General features: G+C 45.5%; 1 protein-coding gene across 1 annotated transcript; it reads right to left on the bottom strand.

Moving 5' to 3' along the window:
- Positions 1 to 2,063: 2,063 nt before the first annotated feature.
- On the bottom strand, positions 2,064 to 3,297 carry LOC136472225 (brassinosteroid-responsive RING protein 1-like). Its single transcript, XM_066469953.1, has one exon. It carries the CDS (start codon positions 3,146 to 3,148, stop codon positions 2,633 to 2,635), a length of 516 nt encoding a protein of 171 aa, XP_066326050.1. The 5' UTR covers positions 3,149 to 3,297; the 3' UTR covers positions 2,064 to 2,632.
- Between the last annotated feature and the right edge of the window lie 10,262 nt (positions 3,298 to 13,559).

Here is a 13,559-nt window from a genome sequence, read left to right as displayed (position 1 = left end):
CGAAACGAAAGCCGGTCTCGTCGCGTCTCGGGTCTAGTTCTGATGAGACGGCAGCGCGCGCGGCGCTACGGCCGGACTGCAGAATGCAGATGTTAATTGCCCGGCGTCCGTGGACGGGCCCGGGTGGGCCGGGGCCCAACACATTGATGACTGTACAATCGATCGTCCCGCCTCAAGTGGATCTTTTACATTTTCATTAATTACCCTTTCTGTTTTCTTAGAAAACCCGACCCCTGGTAGAGACACAATTCGTAATTGCCACTCTTTGAATAAAAAAAAAACAAAATTTGAACTCCTGCATTGCAGTATTGCACGGTGGACGCGTCGTAAAGTCCTAACATGCAAGACCGCACGTGCCAGGTACAGTACCACCACGTCGCATATCAATGGCACGGTGCTATGCAAAAGGGATCATTTGCAGAGATATATGGTTTCCCAAGGTCAAATTGTAAAAACTTGACGATGACCCACTACCATATCATGAATTCATGACCCAATCCATTCCATTTATTAAGCGAGCGAGCCATTCTCCTTTTGTGAGTTTTCATATGCATGCCAATTGCCAAGCGAGACAAGAGTCACTTTATTTGAACTACCAACCTCAAATAAAAGCCTGTATTAATTATTGCACGCTGAGCAAGCAAACATGCAAATTTCCAAACAATAACCCCGGAGTTTATAGTGAGCAAAGTTTAGAAGACAACGTCCACCTTCAATCGCGACATTTGAAAATCTTCTACTCCGCCCTAAAATGTAATGAGTCATTTAGTTTTTATTTAAGTTAAACTTCTCTAGTTATAACTAAGTATTGTAGAAATATATTAATATCTATGGTATCAAATGCAAGCGGGCGCTAGACCAGTTGGCTAGCTGCTACCGCGTTGCACCCTTGCGGCCGGAGTTTGATCTCCCGTGGGGGCGAATTTGTTGGTTTGAGGCGAAAAAAATCTCCTCATCCCACAGGAGCTACGGTGCTAGCGCCGTTAAGTAGGTTTTCTCGGTCTGCGTAAGAATGTCTTCTTCTTAAGACCAATGCCCAGCGCTGTCTTACCCTGCGGATCGAGTTTTTTTTTTCTATGGGAATTTGGTGAAACTAGTTTGATGTTTTTCTATGAGGAGTTTGACTGGGAACAAAATTTAAATGGCCCACGTTTTGCAACATAGGGAATAGTTTTTTCAATACTGAGGGCGCGTTTAGATTCGAAAATTTTTGAGTTTTGGATAATGTAGCACTTTCGTTTGTATTTGACAATTAGTGTCTAATTATGGACTAATTAGGTTCAAAAGTTTCGTCTCGCGATTTCTCACCCAACTGTGCAATTAGTTTTTTTCCCATCTATATTTAGTACTCCATGCATGTGCCGCAAGATTCGATGTGACGGGTACTACGCAAAAAATTTTGGATTTTGGGGAACTAAACGAGGCCTGAACTGAACCCTTTTACATCTGCTTCTATATATACTCCGTACTATTTTATTATTACTGCTACTAAGCTAGGATCCAAGCACAGTATAGGGAACTCCATTATTAACTACTCCTACTCCTGCCTTGCTTATACTACTATACTCCCTCTGTCCCTGTCCCATTTCAGAGTCGTCGTAGCTTTGCTTCTTGCTGTCAGCTGACTGAAGGCTAAAACGACTCTGAAACAGGACAGAGGGAGTATATCCTATAGAATTAGTGAATTATTACTAACATGTAACAAGTACTATGGTAACATCATGCCTACGTATACCCCCAGGCTAGGAGGCTAGTGGCGAGGTGACTACCTAGGCAATTGCACCTTGCGTTAAGCAAGGCTCATATCCTGATTGTCCCCCCTACACCGTAACACAGCTCTTGAGATACCAGAGAGGCCCCTAATCACCGAACATGAGAGGGGCATATCCGTTGGGAACCCCAATTAGAGATACACCCAAGCATACATCATGCCACACACACAAAGAAGCCAAATTGCATTATGCTAATGACATCACACAACAGGGGAGCACAGCTCAAGCACATATGTACACACACAGAGATTACTTTTGTTGTTGGCAATTGGATAGTCATGCATGTGAGAGACAAATTATTTGTTCCATTCCAATATAATATTGTCAAGTGGAGGCAGCTGCTAGCTGCTATGTACAATGTACATCTCTCTTTGGTTCCCCTCACAAATTAAGTTAATAATAATATAAGAGGAACCATGGAAAAAAAGAAAAAGGAAAAATAAACTAATAATAATAAACAAAAGGGAGTGACAGAGAGAGACCGAGAGAGAGTTGCAGGAGAAAAGGGTGGAGTGGAGTGGATGGGTGGACGTTCATTCACCAGATCCAATGCAGGTAGCCATCCCTGTCCTCCTCATAATTAGTGCCTCACCTAACAATCATACTGCACCACCTCGCGCTCACTGACACCTCCTCCCTCCTCTCTCTCCTCCTCCTCCATTTCATTGCTTCCAAGAAACAAATTAATAGCTTGGATGGAAGGACCACTGGACCGGGCCGGCCGTACGACGGGGCTCATCTCATCAGCTAGCAGGTACTGTAGGTAGGTAGCTAGTTACTGACCTTGCTCTGCCTCCCAATCGGCCGCCGGCCCGGCCGTGTTGCCTTCACTTGCTTGGTTGGTTTGAGCGGGCGCGGGTTCAGAAGGAGAAGGGGGAGGAGGCGAGCTCGCCGTCGCCGGCGCTGCTGGGGTCGGGGAGGAGGAGGGCGCGGCAGAGCGGGCAGGTGGCCTGGCCCTTGTCGACCCACTTGTCGATGCAGGCCTTGTGGAAGGCGTGCGCGCAGTTGCCGAGCTCGCGGACGCGGTGCCGCGCCTCGAGCGCGCCCAGGCACACCGCGCAGACGGCCGGGGACGCGGTGCGGCGGGACCTGACGAGGTCGGCGTACCGGACGGCGGGGAGGCGGGCCTTGATGGCGGTCGGCGTGGGCGGCGCCGCCTGCAGCAGCAGGGATGACGACGACGACGGCTGCAGCGCCCAGAGATCCGCCGGCTGCGGGGCCGCGTAGGCCGGGTGGTCGTCGGCGGCCGGTGGCGCCGCGAGGCCCAGCGAGGACAGGCAGAGCAGCACGGCGTGCCGGAGGAAGTCCAGCAGCTGCAGCACCAGGATCAGCGGCTGCGGCAGGATCACGCAGTAGCACACCGACGGGAACCCCATGGCCGGGCGGGCGACGTGCGTGCGGCCGTGCGTGCAGCTGCCTCTGCCTAGCTGCTTCCTTTCTTTTCTTCTTCTTTCTTTTTTTCTAGACTACTAGAAGAGAGAGAAATGGTAGAATGAGCTAGAGAGAGATAATGGGGGGAGGAGGAAGAAGAGGGAGGGTGGTGTGGGGTCTATATATAAGAGACAAGGGCAGAAACAAGGGTTTGTTTTGGGGGCACCTATGTTTGGAGGGAAAGGCCCTACCTAATGCTATCTCCAACATTAACACTAAAATAAAAGACTTATTCGTTCTTTAAATAGCGCTACAGGCAAAAGATTCGATGCCTATTCGGTATCTTCTCCAACAATAAGATCCAAAAGAGAATCCTTTCTGTAAATGAGTTTTCAGTAGAGAGGATGCCTATATTTAGGTTGTGCCTCTCAGACAACCCAAGCTAATTTTAGATCTCTTACTACTCATTTTAGATTTAGGTGCTCATATGGTTCCTTATTGGAGACCATCTAAGAGCAATGCTATGCGCACAAACCAGGCGTGTCACATGCGCACGGAGTCACCAGCAAGCGATAGCGGACCAGCGACGTGCGCGGTTGAGAAAAAACTCACCGGCTTTTTGTCTCGCCGTGACAGCAAGCATCGCACCCTAACGTAAGCAACTCCAATCATCGATATATACTGCTATGTGACAACACGTGTCTCATGCTTACTTGGTGCTTGAAAGCGGAGCCATGGGCCATCGATCCGTTTATCATCTCCACTCGTAAAACTGTCATGTTTTGTTGACTCTTGAGATAGCGAGATGACGGCAATGCACAGAAGGGACGAAATGAATTTTATAGGCTTTGTCTAGCCGTGACAGCAACGGTTTATTACTAGGACGACAAATTTCAATGATACACGACGCCTGTAATAGCACATATGCCTCCACCATAGTTGACACTATAAGGTGAGCATGAGCCTGCTATATATCGGACTTCGTCGTCGTCGTCGTCGCCGCCATCATCATTATCCTGACCTGAAAGTCAAAATCGATTATTTTCGTTTGACTCTTAGGCTCAAGAGATCTATGGTATGAGATACTCAGATTAGTTCACACTAATTCGATCACTTGTGATCTTTTTTCTGCTCGTATCACTAAGATTTAAGAGCAAGGCTGCAAGGGAGAAGATATGTTTCTCCAGGTGGGAACGCTGGGTACATACAAGGCCATGTCTTACAGTGTGTTTTTGTTTCCGGAGGAATCTTGTTTGGTACGCGTAGCATTTGCGCGCTGTTTATATGGGTTGCACGTACACGCACACATGTGTTGTCGTGGGATTCTCGGCTTGACTGCTGCTGCCAACACACACTAGGCCCTTGTTTAGTTTTCACCTTACAATTTTATATCCCGTCACATCGAATGTTTAACACATTCATAGAGTATTAAATATAGACTAAAAAATAACTAATTACACAAATTACGACTAATTTACGAGACGGATCTTTTAAGCCAAATTAGGTCATGATTTGACATTAAAGTATTATAATAATACATGTGCTAATAATAAATTAATTATGCTTAATAAATTTATCTCGTGATTTACCGACGGATTCTATAATTTATTTTTTTTATTAGGATCCAAAAAATTCCACATGACACCTCATGTAGCATGCGACGCTCCAAAACTTTACGTCCCGAAACTAGGTGCGTGACGGACGGACGGACTCCCCTTTATTAATTAGCTGGTGGTGAGCGCCGGTCTGGTTGGCAGTTTGGCACTGCCTGCCTGCCTGCCCTGCGTCCTCCACCCACCGTCGCCCATGTGTGCTCGCTTGGTTGGTTAGCAGGCGGCTAGCTGCTCGCGTTGCGTTGCGTTGCGGCCCACCGACGACGGGGGCAGCTCGCCGCCGCCGGCGGCGTCGTCGCCGTCCGTGCTCCTCCGTTCGATGATGATGCATAGTAAGAGAATCTTGTCCTTTCGGCACGCACTGCACGCACGCACGCACGGTGTTGGGTTTGGTTTGGAAGGGTGGGGAGGAGCAGGAGCGAAGGACGGCTGCTGAGGTGCGTGCATGTATGGCAGACGATGGACATGGGTGATGGGCGCATGCACGGTGTTGGGTGATGAGATGGGCGGGCAGGGCAAGGCATGTGTGCGGTAGGGCCGCCACGGCCTCACGCTCATGCATGCTCACATCAGGAAAGAAACCAAGGCATGTGCACGTACGAGACGCGGGGGCGTGCTGCGCGCCCGTGGTGGTGGCCTGGTGGCATAGTGGGGGAGGAGGAGAAAAAAGAGACGAGATGTGGTAGTACCATTTGAGTCTCCAAAGTGGCAATGTTTTGTCCGTTTCAGAATTATTACTACTAGATGCTAGACTTTGATTGCCACTAGTTCAAAATCGTCGAACCACTGTTCTTTCTTCTCAATAAAATTATGCATACCGTTATTATTAACTACGCTAGAAAAGACAAAACGTCTTATAATTTAGAATCGAGGGAGTATCTCTGAAAGTAGAAAAAAGAACAATTTGCGTACTTCTTTTACAGAAACTACTTTCGAGGGACATATTTGAGCAACTCCAAAGTCTCTTTGTATCATTTCTGATCGATAGAAATGGAGATTTTGGTTGGTTGGTGGTGGTGGTGGTGTCCGGGGATCCTCTAATCAACAACTTTTAAAATTATATCTCCAAACATATTCATCCTCTATCTGAGCGGCTCGGCTCTCTAGAGTGTGAATAAGATATAGAGAAGTTGTTGGAGGGTGGAAAGATATGGAGAACGGTTTTTATTCAAATGGCTCGCCAAATGATAATTTAAAGAGTAAGTCTAAGAAAGACTCTTGGAGATGCTCGTAAACGTGGTTCTAGACATCGTTGCAGTGTGGTTGACACAAGAGAGATCATCCTACTAGGTAAGCAGATGTTTAGATGTCATAGCTTTAGACATTTTCGCCGAGAATGAATGGTTACGTAGTAAGTAAACTTTGCTAATGATTATTTGCCCTCGTCCGGAGAACGAGTTGTCAACTCGATGGTAGGGAGATGAAGTGCTCAGTCCACTCACCCGGGCTAGAACCCTGATTGATATCCCAGGCGCCTCACGAGACTTTGTTCATTCACGAAGGGAAGATAGGTGGTGTGTGTTAGTGCGCATATAAGTGAGCATGCATGTGTCCCTCAGTAGGCGCATTACAAACTTCGGGTACCCGATAATGCCTAGCCGATTGGGCTTTGTATTGTAAACCCTACCTTTAGAATATATAAGGAGGCCGGTGTAGGATAACCCGATGGGAAATTAGGTCCCATCCATAGCCGTTCACCCACAAACAGCAGCACCCCGGACCGGCGCATGGTGCATAGCAACGGAGCTCTATTCCCGTACCGAACTAGCATAAGGTGGTTTCGGATACTAATAAAAAAATAAATTACATAATTCGTCAGTGTTCTATGAGACGAATTTTTAAGCCTAATTAATACATCATTAGCATATGTTTATTGTAGCATCACATTGTCAAATCATGGACTAATTAGGCTTAAAAGATTCGTCTCGTAAATTAGTCGTAAACTATGCAATTAGTTTCGTAATTAGTCTATATTTAATACTCCATGCATGTGTTTAAATATTCGATGGGACAACGACTAAAATTTAGGAGAGGCAACCAAACATCACCTAAATTTTTGTATCTAGTAGTGTGCTATCCTCGGATCTGCTACACTGATTATTAGTAGGAGGGCTAAAAACACGGACCAACATGTTTTTTTTTCATTAAAAAGATGAGCGTGCACCATATATACAACTCGCAGAGACAGTGATGGAACCACGCATGGAAATGGAAGGTCACAAGTCCTGTGTTCACACTTTGGTGCGACAACGGGTTCAGCGGCCGGCGGTTCAGTGCCTGTTGGAGAGCAGTGTCTCCACTCACCGATGATGTCATCGACGAGCAGGTACTGCACCCAGATAATTTACACTCAACGCGCGCGAATAGACAGATCAGGGAAATTAAGGTGCGTTTAATATAAAAGAAAGAGTAACGAGCCAGGCAACTCAGCTGACTATTATACAGTAGTATGTTGAAGCATGCGCAGTACATTATATTAGCACATGCATACTTTAATATATATATATATATATATATATATATATATATATATATATATATATATATATATATATATATATATATATAGAACTACTACTATGTAGCTGGCTACAAAAATAACTTATTCTGTAGCCACTTTTAGTTACGATAATTACTATGTTAATTTACGAGATTATAGTAACTCCTTGCTAAGTGGTTTACTATAACGTTATGGTAAATATCCCCATGTGTTATAGTAACCCAACTATTGTAAATATGTATTGATATTATCGTAAATTAGTATATAAAATTATCGTAAATAGAGGTGGCTACAGAATAACTTATTTTGTAGCTGACTACTGAATATACTCTCCCTATATATATATATATATATATATATACTGTAAATCAATTCCTACTGTTACCCTAAGTCAAACTGTCGGGTACCATAAAAAGGGGTCCCCTAAGCAAGAACCGAAAAATCGCTTAGACCTTGTAAAAATCGAAGCCAAGAGACAACCACCGGCAAACCCCCACCTTATCCGAGGCTCGGCTGGATCACCCGGCCCACCTCGGACAGTATCCCGCCTCGCCCGAGGCCCCGCACGTAAGACATCGGACAAGGTACCGATTCTCCGCCTCGCTCGAGGCCCCGCACGTAAGGCCTCGGACGAGGTGCCGATTCTCCGCCTCGCTCGAGGCCCCGCCCGCAAGGCCTCGGACGAGGTACCGATTCTCCGACTCGCCTGAGGCCCCGCCCGTAAGGCCTCGGACGAGGTGCTGATTCTCCGCCTCGCTCGAGGCCCCGCACGTAAGGCCTCGGACGAGGTGCCGATTCTCCGCCTCGCTCGAGGCCGGCTCGGCAGCTACCCCGTCATCACTGCCTCGACCGGGACGTCACGTCCAACTAACGCAACCAACCACTTCCGCGACGTCAGCCGAACGGTGGCTCGATACAGCGGAGCGGCCGACGAGATGGGAGTCACATCGACGCCATGCCGCCCGAGACAGGACGTGGCAGGGGTTACCGACCGCTGTGCTCGGCACTGTGCCCACGACTGACACCTATGCGGCACTGTGCTGCATAACCCCACCTGCTCCAAGGACAACACGGCGTGGAGAGTCAAGTCCGGGTCCCTATAGCCTCGGGACTCGCGCCCGCCGAGCCCCCCATAATGGTTCAGCCTCTACACCGATGGGGCCTCGGCTCCCTACGCTGTCGACATACAGCGACCGGCACGTCGTCTACAGTATGCACCATGCCCTGCATCAAGTCATCACAGGAGCTCCCACGTCGCACAGGATCGGGCGTGACCGGTGCGTCGCTCCAGTGCACCGAGGACAAGACCACTCCATCGACCATACCGCCATAGTGACAAGCTACAGGGCTCTGACATACCGCCTCCGCTCACAAAACGCCACGTAACAAACACATGTATCGCCCCTATCCCCCCCTTCAACTATAAAAGGGAGTGATCAGGGCCATTTACAGAGAGGCGAACGCACAGACAGAAGGAGACATCGCTCAGACAGACACACACGGACGAGCAACGCACAACGCTCTATAACTCACACTCCTCCGCACTGCAAGAGATCAATATTTCAAGCAACTCACGCCACTCTACGCAGAGACCTAGGACTAGCTCCCTCTCTCGCCGAGCTTGTAAACTGAAAGTGCATCTAGCCCGTTAGTGGGTTTTGGATGATTAAATGACAACGTGATTAAAGGACTAACCCGTTTGCTAAGTATGGACAGGTAATAGGTTATCTCATAGGTACTTAATGAAAGCCAAAATGATGTGTTGTTGTGTAAACAATCTAGTTTAAGCACAAGACAATAATGCAAATAGAATTCATGTGAAGGCTTATTTATTGTGGGATTTTCATGTACTATGTGAGAGCAAGCTTGTAAGAATTAATTAATGAGACATAAGGGATTGCATATGGATTGGTCTCATATTTGAAGCTTGCTAAATTGAAATGAAAAAGATAACAATATATGAATGGATGATTCAACACAAGATGTGACTTAATGGCTTGAGATGGTGAAGATAGCAAGGAAAGGCTTCGAGGTACTAAGCAAGGGTGAAGGGCAAGCGACGGCTTGGCGGCCAAAGAACCTAGCTAGGGTGAAGAAGGAAGTACCTGCATTTAGTTGAGGTACTAATCAAGCTATGATGTTCATATTTATGTGGAGGATCAAATTACTATTGGAGTGTTTGATGGAAGTGACTTGATACATTTGGGATTATTCAAATTTGATGAATGGAATCAAGTCGCATGCTCAAGATGGCTATGCTCAAGTGAAAAGATCAATATCAACATGTTAGCACTCTTACTTGATGAAGATTGAAAGGGACGGCATCAATTCAAAATAGATCAACTCAAGTGGTATAAATTCATTTTTCCTTTTATCTTGAGTTTAATAGGTATGCCGTACTATTAAGAGAGATGCATCATGTTGGTAGATAATGTTTCATAAGTGCTCAAGCCAACCCATGTGAGTTTTGAGTATTTGAGCGATAAAAGAGCTAACTTTATCTTTGCTGGTCTAGCAATACCGGACGTGTCCGGTATTTACTCAGCAGCTGTAAAATTGTTGTTCTCGGATTGGTTCGTCGGGAGTTTCGACGTAAGTCGGGAGTTCCGATGGTCGGGAGTCCCGGCAAGGGTCGAGAGTTCCGACGTCTCGCACATTAACTAACTTGGAGGGTTCACTGTGCTGGTCATACCGGACATGTCCGGTATTCATACCGGATGTGTCCGGTATGCCTGACCAGAAGTCAACGGCTAGTTTTCAAAAGCCTTGAGGATCAGGAGTTCCGACGGTCGGGAGTTCCGACATGCGTCGGGAGTTCCGACACCTCACTAACTTTAACTCAGTTACATGTTTTTCAAATTTGCTGAGGGTCGAGAGTTTCGACATGAGTCGGGAGTTCTGACGGTCGGGAGTCCCGGCATTCATCGGGAGTTCCGACGCCTCACAACTTCACTAACTTAGTTACCGTTGGCGCAGTGTGAGTCATACCGGACGTGTCCGGTATGGCAATGGCTATAAAATGGCTAGTTTTTCAAGGGAGCTATAAATACCCCCAAGCCTCTACCTTTGGTGGCTGCTGATTCTGCTGACATACACACACGTTTTTGAGCCTTGCCAACTCTCCTAAACCCTCTCTTAGTGAGTGTGTGATACAAATTTCAAAATCCATTTGTGGGTTAAGAGAGAATTTGAAAAAGAAAGCAAGCCACCACTTGAGCACTTGTGCATATTGTCAATCTCGTGATTCATATTTGTTACTCTTGGACTCTTTGGTCCTAGACGATTAGGCATCGCTGGAGAGCACCCGAGAGATTGTGGTGTGCCACGGAAAGTTTGTAACGGACGATTCCGCTGCTTCGGAATCATCTAGTGGAAGGAGGAAAAGGAGTTGGAAAAGACTCCGGCTGGAGTGACCTTCATGGTACCCTCTAGGGCTGACCTTCGCTGGGTCGCCCGCAGCCCCCTCAACGGAGAGTAGGACTCGAACGAGTCCGAACTTCGGTAAAACAAATATCGTGTCTCAATTTGTATTTCATTCGATATTTGTATTGCTCTAGCTCTTGTGTAGGTTCTCTGTGTTTACTGTCATCTCTAGTACATACCTGCAGTTTGGTTTGAAGATAAAAATCGAAGGGAGCAAGTTTGGGGCTGCTCTGCAGAAATCGTGCATACCGGACATGTCCGGTATACCTACCGGACACGTCCGGTATTAGAGCTCAGTGCTGAAATTATTTGATCTTTGCGCTAATCGTTGTGTTGCTGGATTGTGGCTCCTAGATTTATTTAGTATCTTTTACATGCTCTGTGGCTAACTTGTGAGGGGTGGTATTACTCTTATTTGAAGTTTCCATTTTGGAAACTCCCTTTACTAATTGTTTCCGCATTTAAAGGTGTTAATTTTTAGAAATGCCTATTCACCCCCCTCTAGGTGGCATCCTAGGTCCTTTCAATTAGTATCAGAGCAAGGTTCTCACCTAAAGCTTCACCGCCGTGAGAAAAAGGATGTCGACGCCTATCGAGTTGGAGCCGGTGCTTCTCCAAAATGATGGTTCAAACTTTCTAACTTGGTCAATACATATACTCAATGCTTTTAGAGATATTAGTCCTCTTGTTGAGCATATTATGATGCAAGCATACCTCTTTCTATAGTTGATTGGAGCAACTACAAAAATTTGTCAAAAGAGGAAGAGATATGCGTGTAACTCAATGCTCAAGCTATTAATATTATTCTGAGTACATTGAGTGTAGAGGTTCAAGATGAGGCAATCTTCAATGGACAACCACCTCCGGAGAGTGCTCATCTCATTTGGACTAGACTTTTTGATTTATATGGAAAATCCAAATGTGATGATACACTTGAGATCGAGTCAATGGAAAGTATGTCCATTGTGTCACAATACAGCGAAGAAGCCTCACAAGACCTCAAGAGCGTCGAGCCAGAGCAAGAAGTGCAAGCAGTGCATGACCTGCTGCCTGCCTGCATGTACCGGATGTGTCCGGTATGGCCGAGGCAGCAGACCAGCAAGTAGCTGTTTGCAACAATGCTCAAGCCCAGTGGCGACCAAGTGATGAGTCAACCTCAGTATCTCATGATACTCATCACTTGTGTCTCATGGCCAAGAAAAGCAAGAAAAAGAGTAACAAGAAAGATCAAGAAAAGGAGAAAGCACAAGTAGATGATCAAGATGAGAGTGATGTTGAAGTTGAAGACAACTACAACCTTAATCATCTCAACCACAATGACAAGTTCATCATCATGAAGATAGTTGAAAAGAATGATGAGCTTGAAGAAGAGATTGAGAAGCAAGAGCAATCACTTCAAAAGCAAGAATTGTTTCTCATCTCCAAGATAGAAGAACTAAAGGCTCTAAGTGAAAGGTATGAAAAATTATCAATTGAGCATGCTTTAGTTACTAACTCCTCTTCTAGTGTTTCACAACTAGAGAAGGAAAACTTTGAGCTCAAGGCAAGGCTAGATGAACTATCAAGCAAGTATAATGTGCTACAAGCAAACTATGTTCAGCTAAAGTGCTCTCATGATGAAGTAGTAGAATCAAGCATCATGCTTGAGGTAGCTCATGAGGTTGTGATCACATCGGTAAAATTCTCTCAACCTCTCACACATTCACTCACTAGTACACCATCTCAATTAAATATTTCTTGTACTAATGAGTGTGCTCCTCAAGCAAGCCAATCTTCGATTGAGCTAAATCTTATAGAAAACATAGAGCTCAAAGAAGAAGTGCAAAGATTAAAGAAAGATGTGATTCGGTTGAAGGGTAAGGAGAAAGCACAACCTTCTCAAGATAACCGTGATAACATGGTGAAGAAGCTTGAGAATGGTTCAAACCTTGCTTTCTCCAAAGCCCAACAAAAGAATCACATCTCAAGCAAGGCCAACACAACCAAGAGCAAGAAACATGGAAAAAGGATGTGCTATGGTTGTGGATTGTATGGACATGAGTGGGCCATGTGTCCACACAAGAGTTGGGCCGACAAGGTTGAAGCCGCAAATCAAAAGGCTTCTACAAAGAAATGCCCAATGTACAAAGAGGCAAGAAAGGAAGCCCAAGTTGCAACAAGAAGATGCTATGGATGCAATGAGATGGGCCACAAGGTTGATAGATGTCCATACAAGCAAAGCAAGCATAGAGCAAACAAAGGCCGCATATGCTATGCTTGTAAAAGAAAGGGGCATCTAAGCTATTAATGCTCAAATGGTAACTCACCTAAGCCGAACACATTTGTTTATAATGATATGCTTAGGAAGACCACAAATGGAGTTAGGACTAGCAAGGTGATGTGTTCACCACAAATTAGTGCTAAAGCTATTTGGGTGCCTAAGCACTTGTTGACTAACTCAAAAGGACCCAACAAGAGTTGGGTACTAAAGTGTGCTTAGGTTAATGATATAGGTACTTAGTGATGATATGAAGGCTTCGGGGTGGTTGAGCAAGCAATTTGACAATATTCACTCAATCTATCAACCAATTCTTATCATAATCCCTTATATGGTTGACCCGAAGACAATTCAATGAACATATCATATATTTCATCCTCACCATTGGTAACAAGTACCTAAACCTCATAGGATAGCCACTTTATTTGTTTTGTGCTCAATAGGGTCACAAATAGGTATATTTGTGAAACATTAAATGTGGCTAATTAATTTCACTTGAGATATATCATGTTTGCCATATGATGCTTTTGATCGCTCTCTAGTGGAGTAATTTATTTGTTGAGATGCTAGTATACAATAAATAATAAAGCTAAACAAAGAATCACAAGTAGCAAATTAATTGT

This window comes from Miscanthus floridulus, chromosome 8 (genome assembly GCF_019320115.1).
Source record: "Miscanthus floridulus cultivar M001 chromosome 8, ASM1932011v1, whole genome shotgun sequence".
Lineage (NCBI taxonomy): Eukaryota > Viridiplantae > Streptophyta > Magnoliopsida > Poales > Poaceae > Miscanthus > Miscanthus floridulus.
The sequence above is the reverse complement of the archived record's forward strand: the minus strand, read 5'-3'. Positions and strand labels throughout refer to the sequence as shown.